The sequence below is a fragment of the Ammospiza caudacuta genome, chromosome 1, assembly GCF_027887145.1.
Source record: "Ammospiza caudacuta isolate bAmmCau1 chromosome 1, bAmmCau1.pri, whole genome shotgun sequence".
Lineage (NCBI taxonomy): Eukaryota > Metazoa > Chordata > Aves > Passeriformes > Passerellidae > Ammospiza > Ammospiza caudacuta.
In genome coordinates, this window is record NC_080593.1 from 19970372 (window position 1) to 19985714 (window position 15343).

The 15343-nt window shown below is 36.4% G+C and overlaps 1 protein-coding gene across 1 annotated transcript in view; it reads right to left on the reverse strand.

Annotated features, from left to right (window-relative positions):
• PLXDC2 (plexin domain containing 2) overlaps window positions 1-15343 on the reverse strand; it is a 257062-nt gene that overhangs the window by 112036 nt on the left and 129683 nt on the right. Inside the window, exons 3-4 of the mRNA XM_058805010.1 lie at window positions 8659-8805; window positions 3776-3845 (exon numbers count right to left, since the gene is read on the reverse strand). Of these exons, the coding sequence (XP_058660993.1) occupies window positions 3776-3845; window positions 8659-8805 (217 nt within the window). The remainder of the gene's footprint in view (window positions 1-3775; window positions 3846-8658; window positions 8806-15343) is intronic.

Consider the following 15343-nt stretch of genomic DNA (forward strand, 5'->3'; position numbering starts at 1 on the left):
TATCTCACAAAAATTTAATACAGTATTTAAAAATTCAGCTGCTTGCTCCAACTTCAGCAATTTGCTCTTATACAGGGTAAGTGGACATTTCTGGAGCCTTCTTCATGCTAGCTGGCAAAATGTCTCAATATTCAGCATTATAAATCTAAAAATGTAACCACCTAGTCACTTCAATTTCTACTGTTATTGTTATGTTTCCTTAATGCTGGGCAGTGCTTGCACAGCAAGGCCTTTCCTTCTCCCTGGAATACCTCAGAGAAATTGAATGTCAACAAAAAAATGCCATAAAAAACCCTGCCTAAATAACTTACAGTATCTGATATAAAACTGCACTAAAAATAGAGACTGATAAACAAAACAAACAAAAAAAACCCCTCACAGAGAATAAGCAAGAGGGGCTTACTACAATGAACATGGAAAATGAATACAGCCAGCGATGAAGTTGGCAGCATGTTGAGTAGGATGTGGGGCACAGAGCTCCGAGGATGCCCTTGGGAAGGGTTATGGGACTGCATGGAGAGACGCATCACAAGGGAGGGTTTTCCCAGCTCCACTGAGCCCTGTGAGGGATGTCAGTGACTGGCAACAAGCAGACTTCATACACTCAGCTCCTGGCATGCACAACCTGACTCACTATCTCACAACTTTTTTTCTTTTTACAAAAATAACCCATTTTTGGCCTGTAGGCTACAAACTTTAGAAAGCTTCACAAAAACCAAAATTCAGCTTGTTTGAAGACTATCTATAGGAATGTGGGCAGAGACATGTCTGTATAGCAAAGAACCAATTATTAATTTTGTCAATAATTATTTCAATTCTAATATATAATTTATATAATAATATATAGCCTTTTCAAATACCAGCTAAGACAACAGTGAATAAAACCCTCAAACTATTTTTTTCACTACCCATTCTTCCTTTTCTTACTTGAACACAATGAGGTCATCAAAACAATTCAGAAGAGGAAATAAATATCAGTTAAAGAGAAAAAAAAGTTGAGTTTTAAACCACAGTGATTCCAAAATCATCCTAAGCAATTTGGGAGCCCTGCTATGCCACAGTGCACACTCCATGAAGCATGGTAGAAACCATTGGCGTTGATGTTTTTATTGTGACAGGGATTTATTGTGCCATTGTTCTAAACTTCCCTTTTAAGAAGGCTATTTTATTTATGATTTGTATGTAAAAACCAGTTTTTAGTGTTGCCCTTAGCATAATTAATAATATCCCGCTCTCCAGGAAGTGGACATCTGTCATGTGGGAGTTCTGTACACACAAACTTTGTCATTCTTTTGATGTCAGAATAATCTCTGGAGGTATTCCAGGTCTCTAATAATAGTAATGCCAATGTAAAATCTTGGTTACTAAGGAATAGCAGACCATAGAGTATATGAAGCACATGGAACATTTATTCATCTTCTGTTATCATAAATCAGTGGTGGTGAAGTGTCATGCATAGCCTAGCAACAAAATTTGCAAATATATCTGAATTAAAACACTTTTAGAGAGTTAGTACAGAAATAAACCTTTCTTTTCCTGCTAGATGAGTTTAGAAGCCTTATAGTTGTAGTAAAGGTTGCATCCTGGACTGACAGAATGACTTACAGTTACTAAGCTTTATCAAGATAACATTTTAAAATATATTATTAAAATATTATTTTTTATGCTTAATTTTGAGGTGGAAAAATCATGGAAATGTTAATGAAAGACAGAAATATCTCTGTGCTAATGTCAATGGTGTACATTAAAAGGACTGATTTTAAAGTTGTATTTAGCTTGACAACAATCCATCAATCTATTTACAGCAATAATATTTCATTTAGTCTAAATGCAGCAAAAAGAAAAGCATAATTATCAGTCAGTGTTCCATTAATAGCAAGAGAAAAGAGTCCTGCAGAGCCACAGTAATTTCTATATTCTGACCTTTTTTTTTTTAAGAAAACAAATGACAAAACTACTTAAATTCTTTGTTTACTCAGTATCAAACGGAAAAAAAATATGTACCTCACAAATTGCTCCTACACAGTTCACCTCATGAGATTAACTTCCCTTCCAAGACTTTTGGGTCTGATGGAGAAACTTGTCAGAGCAGTATATTAGTGAAAGAGGTAAAATTAGTAAAAATTCAGATATTTTAAATTCCATTAAATGAGAAGGCTCAGCAGAATGACCACAACAAAAAATTACTTTAAGAGAGCGAACTTTGTGAAATTTTAAGGAACCAAGGGCAGCAGTAAGAATAAAGGGACATTTAGAGGATGAACCCTGTCCCCACCACTGCTGTTTTAGCTTTGCAGGATCTATCCCATCCTTTTGTGCTACACAAATCACATGCTGATTTTGGCAACCCATCAAAAGCAACTCCTCTAAAAAGGAATACAAAACTGGGATTGATGATCAAATATCAAAATGAAACTAACAGCATAGCAGAATGGAAATCAGACAAATCTCAAAATCAGTGGTTCTTGGCTCATCTTATCCAAATCAGCATCAAAATGTTATTGCTGATCAAGAAGGGAAAACTGATGCTCAAGAAGTCACTTCATGATTCTGCATCCTTTTTTTTTTATCATTCTACTGCAAATCACTTTAATATCAGCCTTTAGTCACCTTTGTCCAACACTTGTACTCTGCTTTGGTAGCAAAATGGAGATCCTGATGGGGAGCATGACAGAAATCTCTGTTACAGTTCACACTCTTGTTGAGACACTGTCAGCAATTCTACCCCTATCATTTAGTCATAACCTCCCCATTTAGGAGTTCAGTGGGACATGGATATCCCCTGATCGTGTCCATCTGGACCCCATAGCAAGAGAAGGAGAAACTTAGATCAGGAACAGGGTAGAATTGTTCCTAATGATGGTGGCTCCTATTTCTGCCTGCTTGTCCTGACACATCTCCAGACTGAGCACCACCAGCCAGGGTCCATGAACTTGGTGGATATGTTCAAGGACCAGAGGATCCTCTGGGTGTGCCCTCCACGATGCTGCCTTTTGCCTCCTTGTATTTATTTTTTTACTATTACTCCTCCTTCTTTTTCTCATTTATTGTCTTCCACGTAATCTCCTTTTCCTTGTCTCATTAAAATGAAATTGTCTTTCAAGAAGTTGGAGTTGGGAAGGGAATAGAAGGAGCTGATGGCTGCTCCCAGCACAGGAGATTGGTGCAGGCAGCTGGCAGCAGCAGGGAGAGGGAGAACCCCAGCAGTGAGCCATCAGTGCTGCCCAGAGCTGCCAGACTGGGAGCCTGAGCTGGCCCTACCTCCCTTCTCACCCCACTCCTCTCATGGAAAGAGGAGAGGAAGGCCATGGTACATTTTCTGAGGCTGTAGTGCACCATGACAATGCCCTGTGATGGGTTTGCCTCACAGGTGACACATGCCCCATTTCTAGCAGCACTGCTCATCTTTGGGCAGGAAATCCTCTCCCCTCGTGCAGGCAAACCCTGTCTCCCTCCTGGCTCTGGCTCCAGCACTCTCACCTCCAGGGCAACTGCTAAACACACATACACCTGAGTTCTGGGGGAAATATCTAAACAGAAAAGGATTAATGCTGTAAAGTCTTACAGTAAGATGGGTTTATAACAGTTCAACTTAAATGCTGGAGGTTTTTCATCGTATTGATATTTTTTGATTTTCTTTTTGTGGGCAGGAAAATTTCCTAAATAAAAGCTGCAGTTTATCTCTTGACATATACAGGCAGGGGAAAAATATTTTAAATAGCTGCAAGAAACTCTTCTCATCTTACTCAAAGTAAATGGTTAGAAAGTCACTTACCTCCAGTTGCCACAGTAATTTCACGTAGAAAATGTCCATAAAATGGAAAATCAAAGGACAGATTTACTCTCTGAAAAGAATAACAGCAGAAAATAAAATCAATATTGAGCAGAACATTAAGAGAAAAAAAAGATGAACAGTCATCCACTTCAAATATCTCTTTCATTGCTTTTTTTTTCTCACTGGAGCCTTGTTATTCTTAATTTGGAATTGCCAGTAGCTAACCGGAAAGAACTCTGAGAAGCACTTAAACACTTAAAGCAGTGGAACATTATAACAGAAAACTTCATAAAAGAAAAGACATGAATAGATACTGTAACTCAATCACAAAAATAAAATTAATAAAAGATCTGTAAAGGGTTTCTCCTTAAAAAACTGTCGCTTTAACTGCTTTCATAAAAGGACCCATCAATATCAAAAGCCTTAGCAATACCTATGTTTTACAGGACATCTGCTGCTTTGGCTGCTAGCTTTCTGCTGCTCTGCCACATGGACCTTCATGTGCTGTCCCTGACATCCTGCTGCTGCCTGCGAGCTTGTCTGAGGAAGGCTGGTCACTGGAAGGCAATTCCTCCATCAAACCCAAATGACACCATTCCCTAAAATTCTCTACACTGTCAGCTAGTAGATGGAATGGTGTAAAAAGAAATATTCAACAGAAGCAATAACAAACTCTACTTAAGCTACGTATTGAAAAATAAAGGAAATAAATAAATTTTTGAAAAGAACCTTTTTCTTTTCTTCATCTACCTACAGGTGACTATCCTCTATCAGCTGAATTCATAGCACAGAATTGTCATTTGGGGAATGAACTCTTCTCCTCAACTAAGCTCACCATAAAGCAACATTCAAATTCAAACTCACTTTGCCTCTCTGCCTATGGCTTTATCTTTTTCCATCTATTCCATTCCAGTCCCAAAGCTCGATGATTATTGTGGCCACTCATAATTATCACCTTGTGTGCTACCTGGTTAAACTCTGAATAAATTAGTGGTCATGGCAGAAAGGAGTGCTGAAATCTCAGCATGGTCTTTTCACAGTTTAAATATAATATCCTGTGAAAAACACATCTCTTCCACAGTGGTCCAAATAGTAAATATGAAATAAGCATGCAGTCCATTATTCCTTCTTTTGGAGGACTTACTACAGTAAAAGCTGGTGTGAAGATGAGTTGTTGGTGACTGTCCCTCAACCATAATTTTTGATGACTCCACTTAAGAAAGGGCAGCAGCCCACACATTTTAAAAAAGTGGAGGGGGAAGGAAAAATAAAAAGTCTTTGTTTTTCCTCCCATTATTTCTGTCTTGTATTTGTTATTTTCAGATTGTATCTGAGTACTTCTTCTCTCAGGAAGAATTATATTTACATTAACCAGAAATGTTTAAAGAATTATTTAGCATGAAGTTAGCAGTTGAAGTCTTACAGTAACTTTAAGTGTTTGGAAAGATTTGCTTTCCATTTAAATGGAAGACAGAATTATGACAGGCTTTATTAGCACATTTTTTGTTTGTTTTTAATTAGAATGCAAAATCCATTTGCAATGTGTTAATTGGACTGAGTAGGTTCTAATGACCTTTTCTGTATATACATAAATATGGATGTACAACTGAACATTTCTAATCAAAAATGGCATATGCAAAAGACAGCACATGAATTAACTCACACAAATATTCTTTTACCATGCTCTACAGCTTTCACTGCTGAAGTGTATGCTACATCTGTGAGTGCACTCCATTTAAATTATGTCCTTGCTCCAGCAAACATAATTTGAAGAACTCTGTTGAAACTACCAATATTCTGACCACACTTTCTCTCTTTCCTTTATATGCCATCTTCCATTTTATCTATTCACTTTGAATCATAGTAGCCACTGAACTACTTCAAATGAAAACTGTGCGCCCTAATCTGTCTTCTAGGTGCCTATAATATAAACATTAGTATAAATATGTTTGCAACAAAAACTTGATCCCATTTCCGCTCAAGCCCAATAAAGGTCTCTCACTGACTTAAGTCAAAATGTGACACCTTAAATTCTGACAATGTAAAAATGTTTAACATAGCCTATTTTTTAGCATGATACTGTAATAACCAACATGATTTAAGTATCATTTTGAAACACAAGATTCTAACAGTCACTAAAATTTTGCTTTTACTTCCATGCTAGAAAGCATACTTCATTTTTAAGAAAGAATATCAGAATTTTCAATTCACTGAGATAAAAATGTTCTCTCCATGCATAAGTGATAGAATGGACTGGGAGCAAAGGGAGTTGAGTTCCCAAGTATGACATATCCTGTATTCTAGTTCAGTGTTTGACTAATGAACTCTTAGATATCTAATTTAAACCCACTGAATATCAAAGCCACCTCTAAAAATGTATTATATGGTTAAGAAGATGGTGGCAATACCTTGAAAAAACACTTTTACTACTAGTGTTATAAATCCTGTAGTGTTAGACATTTTAATTGTTCCATTAATATATGTTCGCTACTTTCCACAAAAAATTTGTATGCTGTTTATAAAATCAAACTATCAAATGGATCCTATCCAGGATTCTCTCCAGTCCTTAAGACTTTTCTTGTAGAAGCAAAACAAACTGACAGCTTCTGGGAACTCTCAGGATTATTTACTTCCAAATGAAGGAAAACACACAAATTGAGTGTAAAATTGTCAGCATTCAAAGAATCCTTGACATTGTAAATTAATTCCTTAATATTTAGCATGTGATAACTCCTGGTTCTATTGTCAAATTGGAGAATAATGTTTAGAAAATATCATGTAAATAATTGAGTGCAAGATGTGCAAAATGGCCTTTTAAAAAGAGTAATGGCAAAGTTTATGGGAGAGAGGTAAGAGATTGCTGCTGAGGTAGGTATGATCTCAAAATATACAACTCTGCAGTTGTACAGCTATGAAAATCACATCTCCCTGTTAAACACCTATGTTGTGCAGTACATGTGGATGTTGTTTACTTGGACACAAACATACAAAAAATCAATTATAGATGCATAAATAAGGAATAAAATCTTAGAGGATGACTCTCTGATACTTTTTAATCCTTTGGGGGGACATTTTATTTTTCAGTCCTGAAAAAGGGGTCTTTAAAACTCTATGTAGAAATGGCTGCAGCCACTCAAGTTCATAGTCCAAGACATTTGGGCAAGCATGAAAAGAGATGGATATCAGTGTGCTAAATAGGGACCAGAGCTTTGTCTGCTGGAGCTGGAAGAGGTGACACCTGCCGTTCAGAAGAAAGGTCTTAAACCACTTGGTTTGGGGAGAAACAGTCGAAGCCCTAAAGTTTTCATTTACCATGCTGAATGGTCCTCTACAATGACCCCCACATAGACCAAAAATATTGCCTTGTTCTAGCCTCTAGTTTAATAACTTCACAAAATGTTCCCCTTGGGATGGACATTTTAGCTGCATAATCTCAGGGATCCAATTGAAAACAAAGGTGAAACAAAGACATGGAAGGGTGTCACCTTTACTAATCATTAAACATGGGTTAAAATTTTAAATTTATTTATTGGCTTTTCTTTCAGCATATTTCCATTCTTTCCCTCAATGCAGGGCACCAGGATCCCACATAAAGTAGACAAGACAGACAACAGAGGTCCTCACTACCTCAAGGTACCCTTGAGGGTCTTTTTTTCCTCATTAGAATCAAATTGTCTAAAGAAAATAGCTGATACACTGTTTTATTAAATCTACCCCAAGGATCTATAACTGTCTGAACCCTCTGCATTTGCATTATCCCTGACTGCCTACACTCTTTTAACTTTGAAGGATATGTTTTTTGAATTGGACTCTGTGGCAGTTACATGTGCTGGATTTATCACCTCACTCTGCTTTCTATATTCTGATTTAAATACCACAGTATTTCTTTCTGCTGCCTCTTGCATTCCTCTGAGCAGTCACCTGGCTTGTGCCACGGAAAAAACAGATTAAGTAAGGAAAAGATGAATTAAACTTGTGCTTTCTCTCAGCTTTAAAACTGTTAAAGACATCTGCATCTTTAAAAACTGTACAACTTTTAAGTAGGGTATTCACTAGATTTTGTTTTAAACTGGCAAAACCCAAGGACTTTTTTTTGGAGCTAAGTTGCTGAATGGATGAAATGAGAGTGTCTTCAAACATAGTTCTGAGATGTAATTTTCTGTATTCGATTTTTGCTAATATTGGCTCTTCTATGTATGCAGCTTCTAGCCACAGGTGAGAACCAAGAATACAATCTCTACATCATACAGTATTTAATTCCATTTCTAGGTGTGTAAGCCCATTATTTTCATACCCACCTTACCAGCAGCATGACTACAATAAGTTAAATATGATTGTTATTTACACTCCAATTTATATATTTGCCGATAACCTAAAATTTATTTGCTGATAACCTAAAACCATAATTTCTGTTACTATATGACAATCTCATGAGCTTTATCAGTTGTCCCAAACGGAAATATAAGAATGAACCCTCATATAAAATAGAAGTGCAAACATACCACAAACATTCCATGAGAAACTTAAAACTTCATCAACTTCATCCTCAACAGAGATCTTTTACTATTCAACTCAACAGTAAAATTCCCTCTGATTTCAGCAACACAAGTGGTTTACCTTTTGATAGTTTGTGATTCTTAGGGACAGAGTAAAATTTTAAACGTATGTTTAAAGGCATCTCTGAAGGACTGTTACAGAAGGTTCAAAAGTTCAAGGAATCCTTTGATAACAATAGTGTAAAGACTTCCACAGCTTAACTAGAGCTCAAAGACATAGTTCTATGAACAATAGTCATGCTACCTAGTAATACTGCTGTGTGGATCTCTGGGGGAAAATATTCATGTTAGCTAAAAAAAAAAAAAAAAAAAAAAAAAACAACTTACTGCTGCTTGACGATGGGTATTGGAAAGGATCCCATGAATCTTTACTTTGTCCTTCTCCATTTGGTCTATATTGACCCACAAATCCCGGCTGGTAGAATCATAGGGGCCATACGTCCTTGATGTATAATAATTATGATCTGTATCCTCCTGAAATAGGGAAAAAGCACAGAAAAAAAAAAACAGATTATAATTGAAGATGCACCTTAGTTTTATATAAAACTCACCCTTGAAATACTGAGTCCTTTTCCTCTTTGAAGAACCTCAGCCATGCAGGAAAAAGAGTAAGAATTGTAAATATGTTGCAGAGATAGCTCTGCTCCTAACCCACTAGCAGCTGACAAGGCAGTTACCTCATGCAATCATCTTATATTATGATTATAACGTTCACTATCTCAAGTACCAATTATACAGGTTGTGTAATAAGCACATCAGTGAAATCTATGGCAAAATGTGTGATGCCTTATGGAACAAGATGAACAATTCCTATAACAATGGTCATACCCTAACGAAGCCATAAGAACTATTCATGGATAACACCTTAAAAAAATTGTAGTTTTTAACATTTCTGAACATAATTCACTAGACTATCCTATTTAAGAACATCCAAAATATTCCTAATAGCTGTAGGCTTACAATGCTATGTGTTTTTAAAACTCTGAACATCTGTTTTACTGTAGATTTGCCCTTTCAAGACAGAAAAACATATACATATTTGTGGAAGAAATCTTCCTAATTCTCGTGGTTTTAAAAAATACAGTAGTTGTTGTCATGCTCCCATCACAGCAAATTTTTGTTAAGGTTAATTACTGTGAAGGTCTCTGCCTTCCTATCTAAGACAGAAGAAAAGAAAAAAAGAAAAAAAGTGTGTGGTCTGAGGCAAGAAATTAAACTCATTTCAGATTCCCAGTCTTCCTTTACTCAAACCAAGCTTTGACAACCACAAAATATTTAAATCAACGGCATTGCCAGCTCTCTGCTGAATAGCTACAAGTAATTCTATAAAAGTAGCACATGCTAGTATTTCTTAGTTCCTTCCTCAGTTCCTCCCCTTCTAAGACAAAGTAAAAAGCCCCCAAAAGCCTTGATGATAGAGTTTGAAAATAAACTCAGAAAATAAAAAGTACAATAGAAAATTGAAGAGGAGGACATGGAATTTGGAATTACCCTGGTGATGAAGACGTTCCCCTCCTGCTGTGCCTCCTGTATCCAGTCAGCCACACAGGAGTATCCTCAAATCAGGCTGTGCTGCCCTGCAGAGCTGAGTTCCCCTCCCCACATCCCCAGATCGTACCCAACCCATTCCTACTGACATGATCCTGAGCTGGACACACACGTGGCAAGGACTTATATTCTAATGACATCATTCATGTCCTAGAGTAAATATATTGACCATAAATCCTGTTTCAGCTGGATTTGACCCTACATTAACATCATTACTGAAGCATCTTACGTTAGCTGTTGCAGATATAGTCAGGTTATTTTCTCCTTGACAATTTCTGTGTCTTCTGCTGTATTTTGCATGCCAGGATGTACTTTATATTTCCACTAAATCTCAGTAACAATTCTGAAGCAACTTTCAACAGATTCACTAACTCTAGGTTAGTCACACAAGTAAACATAATTAAAACTATACTGTCAGGAAGATGACAAAAGCCAGACATCTAACCAAATTCTTTCCTCCTTTAATAGTCAACAGAAACAGTTATTGCAGTCATGTATACAATAGAGGTACTGTAAATTCAAAGGTTTTGAAAACAAATATGTATATTCCCGGTCCAATTTACCACTCTGAATAAAAATTCCTTAGTAAATATTGGTCACATTTAAGGCATACAAAATCTCAAAGAAAGAGATCCAGAGACAAATAACAAGTAATTACAGTTTGTTTCAGATAAACATGCAATACTTAAACTATAGTCAAAACTGTGCAAAGTTTTTTTTGCATTTCAATTATTTTATAGTTAATAAAGCTACCCCAGTTAATTTCTAGTACCTAAACCCCCACTTCCACAACTAGAAGGCTCTAGCCCTGAGCCTAGTTGGTAACTCTATAAGAATGTTTCAAATGGTATCTTGACCCATGCCTAAAGCAGATTCACCATACAGATTGTAAATCAAACACTTAAATTACAGCCTTCATCTCAAGATTTTGGCACTGTGTGAGGAATTGTTTATGTCTAACAAATTTTGTATATAAAAGGTCTCATTTAGTATTTTAATCCAAGTTAAATAATCTTAGATTCTTTGCTTCTACTTAAATGATAGAAGGCAGAATTCCTCTTGATAGCCTTCATGCAGATGTATTTTATGAATATATTATTAATTCTTTCTCTCCACATCCTAAATTTTCTTAATCCCATCTGTAAATTTACAATCTGACACAAAAAGGCACAGGCAGCTAACAACTAAAGTTGATGTGAGCAGCTTGGGAGCTCCAAATAAGGTTAGGATCTAAGCTTCTGTTCCAAGTCACTGCTTTCATAGTTCCTAATTTGCATTACCATGGAAATGAAATTCTTGGAATCTTTAATAAATATTATTTCATTGGTATCATTAGATACCTACAACTTTTCATTCTGTCAGACCTGTTTATATTCTTTGACTGATTGCACCTGCTTCATAATACATTCCATTCCCTACAGGTAGATACATACAAGAAGATGGAAAAATGTTTAAGAAATTTTACTGAATTTGGATGTAAACTACTCAATGAAGAAAATAATTTTAATAGTTATATGAGACAGATTTAGAGTTTTACTGATAATTAGAATTTTATAAAGATACAATTATGATGAGGAACAAACTTCTTAAGTATCTATTAGTGACATAGAAGCATGTTACCGAAAGGAAAGCAAAAAAAGCAGAGAACATACCCTTTACTACTTCGAGAAAGCTTTCTTTTTTCTTTTTTAGGTATTTGGGGGATATGAGCATTATCTCCCACTGGATCTCTAAATGTGCAATTCTGTCCAAATTCTGTTTATATATGAAGTACATAGCAGCTTTCTTCTTTTGAACAGTACAGCATTAAAGCAATGGATTTTCCCAGATATTCTTTGCACCAGCTATGAGGATTACTGTTGGCAACCCTTGTGACTATAAAGGGAATATTTATTAGAATATCTCTCATAACACTTTTCTTTTGGGGAGATAAGTTATTTTTAACCTCAGGCAATACTTGATGCTGAGTTGACATCTTATTTGTTGATTGTAGAAATTAATTTCTTAGCTTTCACAAGCTAAGTGATGACACTTTCACAAGTGATGACACTTTGAATATATTCCCATACTTCTCCAAATACAACTGAATTTTTCAGGAAAGCTGAATATATGCACTACTCACAAAAGCTCAGCACAACTGAAGATTAAGCCTTCTTTAAATACTTGGTGTGTCAAATTCAAAGACTTAACATCCATTCCATACATTAGATATTCAGATAATCCCAAATACAGTCTAAATGTCACATATTCATTTAATCAGTAACTGCTGTCGCTTAACAGATTAAGGCTTCCAATGTGTGATGTGATCTTTCACAATCAAGATAACATAAAGTAACTATATGTGATTTTTAAAAGTAACAACTACATTATGCCTCTGACATTAGTTCAAATTATTATCTGGGATTCTGGCCAAAAATAGGCATGAAAATAGTACCAAAACTAACATGAAACAATAAAGCTTGCTCTCAATGTTCCTGAGCTGCAAAATGTGGGTAGGGGTGTGTATTCTATTCCCATCTGTTAGAGGTGGGGCCGTTATCTTGTGTTAATTGGGCAGTTTTCTTTATCTCTTTCATGACACATCCTCCCTCTGGGAAATATCTTCTGTTAATGGGCCACTGAGTCTCACTGCATGACTGACAAAAATTACATCATCCATTGTGAAATGCTCCACCCAGTGGGAGGAGCCAAGCATTCCTACCTGGATATAATCTGAGGTTTGGAACACCCCAGTAGCCTTTTCCCACTGGATTCCCAGAAGAAGACCAGGACATTTATACCACTATTGAACCTTCAGAGGAAAGCTACATCCTTCTACAGGATCACTGCTCCAACAGAACCACATCTGTCACTCCAGGAGAACTGCAGCCACCATTTTAATTAGACTGCTACCAACACCCTGACCCACAGGATGTCAGGTTGTATTTTGACTCTGTTGTTTTGTATTACTGCATTGTTTATTTTATTTCTTTTTTCTTCCCTAATAAAGAACTGTTGTTCCTACTCCCATATCTTTGCCTGAGAGCAGCTTAATTTCAAAATTCTAATAATTTGTAGTGAGGGGGTTTATATTTTCCATTTCAAGGGAGGCTCCTGCCTTCCTTAGCAGACACCTGTCTTTTCAAACCAAGACACAATGAGGACACGATTCCATGACAGAATCACATAATGTGACTTTTTAGATTTAATTATTTTCCTGCCACATTTTTATTTAACAGATATTGAAAAGTAATATAAATCTCTAGGAGACAGAGGATATTATCAAACAAGATTTAGGAGTAAGAGTTGCTGTTGAATCCAACTGCATGAATATTTTGTTTTTAAACACTGGATTCAATTTGACCCAAACCGCAGACATTACTGAACAAGAAGTTCTGCCATCTCTCAAACTCTCTCTGTGTAAGATTGTAATTGAAGAAAACTAATAACTTCAACCAGAGGAAAAGCAATCAGGAATGAGCTCTGCTGTTGCACAATAGTATGTTGTAGAAAATGTCTTGCTTTCCTGAGAAAGGAAAGGAAGACATCCAGAAGGCAAATAGTCATGGATCAGCCAAGCTGATGGTCATTACATTCCAGCAGATAGTTCTGGCTGCCTTCCCCCAGTACTGGAACATTCTTTGTGACATTATCAATGAAAAATCAATTGATTTATCAATCAATACATCAATCATCCCATCCAAGGATCCTCATCATCAGATCTTCCTTATCAAGTGCCATGAGTTATTGCCAGATGCAATAGAAGACAGGAAGACTGCATTTCATTTGATAACTCTTGTCCCTTTAAATATGCTACTGTATTGAAAGTGCATTTCCGTCTTCAACTGAGAAGACAACATAATGTAAAAAGTCTGAAGCCCTCAAGGATATGGTGGTAGACTTTATAGATACTTAATTTTTATCACTGTGAATGGAAGGTCTGGTATGTGATTTCTAACAAAATACATTAACAAATTGCTCAAATATTGCTCAACTCACAGATTAGGTTTATTTTTAAATTAAATGAAATTTCTGCTAATATTGGCCCCAAAAAAATTAGTTCCAAGAAAATTTATCACCAGTTACTAATTTCATTGTCATTACTTCTGAATGCAAACATTTCTACATTAATAGCCTATGAAATTAATCAGAGAATTGTGTTTTCCATAAGGTGCATTTGTAGACTGAAATGAAAACCCTGAAAGAAGAAAATATGCAATTCTATATTTTAAAACAGACTACTTTTCAGCAAAAAAACCAAAGATATCAATACTTCTTTGGATACTTAGATAAAGGAAATAAGCTAGCAATTACAATTAGTTCCTAAGGAATAAAGCCGTTCTGGCAATCCATTTTGCAGAACCAAAAAAACTTTTCTGTTTAAATGAGACAACAACAATGGGCCCCTGCACACATACAGCCAAAACAGCTTCCTCAAAACTATTTGTACTTTTACCCAATCACATGTAATGCTGGCTACTCTCTTATGTTATCTCTGCCTATCACATCAGTAAAATACAGCCAAAAGTGACTTCTGAATTGTTTCAGACTTTTGCTAGAAAATTGCTTTTAGATTTCTGAGCATTATTAATCCCCACTACCTAAAAGCAGCCCAAGAGGGAGAACAGAGTTGACAGCTTGGATAGGACTTGAGCTAGCTCTGCATTGCAGAGTGATGGAAAGCCTCTTCTTGACAGCACGCTTCTGGGCCCTGAGAAAGGGCAAGAGAGATGCATGGTCACATTCTGCATTACCTGAGCAGGAGAAGCATGTGTGTATGCTGCTGCAACTGATTTTCCTCATTTATTCACATTTTCTTTAGGCAGACACTGACTGAGACAGGGGCAGGTGGCAAAGACACATGGAGAATATTCCTATTAGAATAGCCATTAGCACAGGAGATGAGACAGTACAAGAGAGGATCACCTATCCTGAGATGGGGTCCTAGAGGGAAGATTAAGGCCACGGGAAATGGGGTTAGAGACACTATGCATGCTGCTGCCACATAGCTCATTCTAATAGAATACTGTAAATACAATCACAACATAGCAATGCTATGATTTACAGGTTTATAGAATCTGATAGTCAAAGAACCCTGAGGAATACTTAACTTGAACTGGCCTCTCAAAACATGAGAGCTCTAATTTCAGTGGTAAGGTACATGTGGATTGCAGCATAGTCTTACGGAGGATATATATTGGGGCTGCTGCTTAGGAACCTTGATTGCTCTGAGGTGCTCAGAATTACCAATTTCATAAGCACTTTGCATCAAGGATGAACTCTCTCCTGTTCAATTTCTTAACAAAAGTCTTTGTTCTGTACTAATCTACTGAGAAAACATGCAATTTAGAGAGGTGTTTTTTCAGTGACTTGCTGCTTTCACAGTGACAGAGCTGCAATCTGCTGCGTTTTCTTTTTCTTTTTTTTTTTTAATATCTAAGGGAATATACATATATATATAGCAATATGGGCATAGTTGACATCA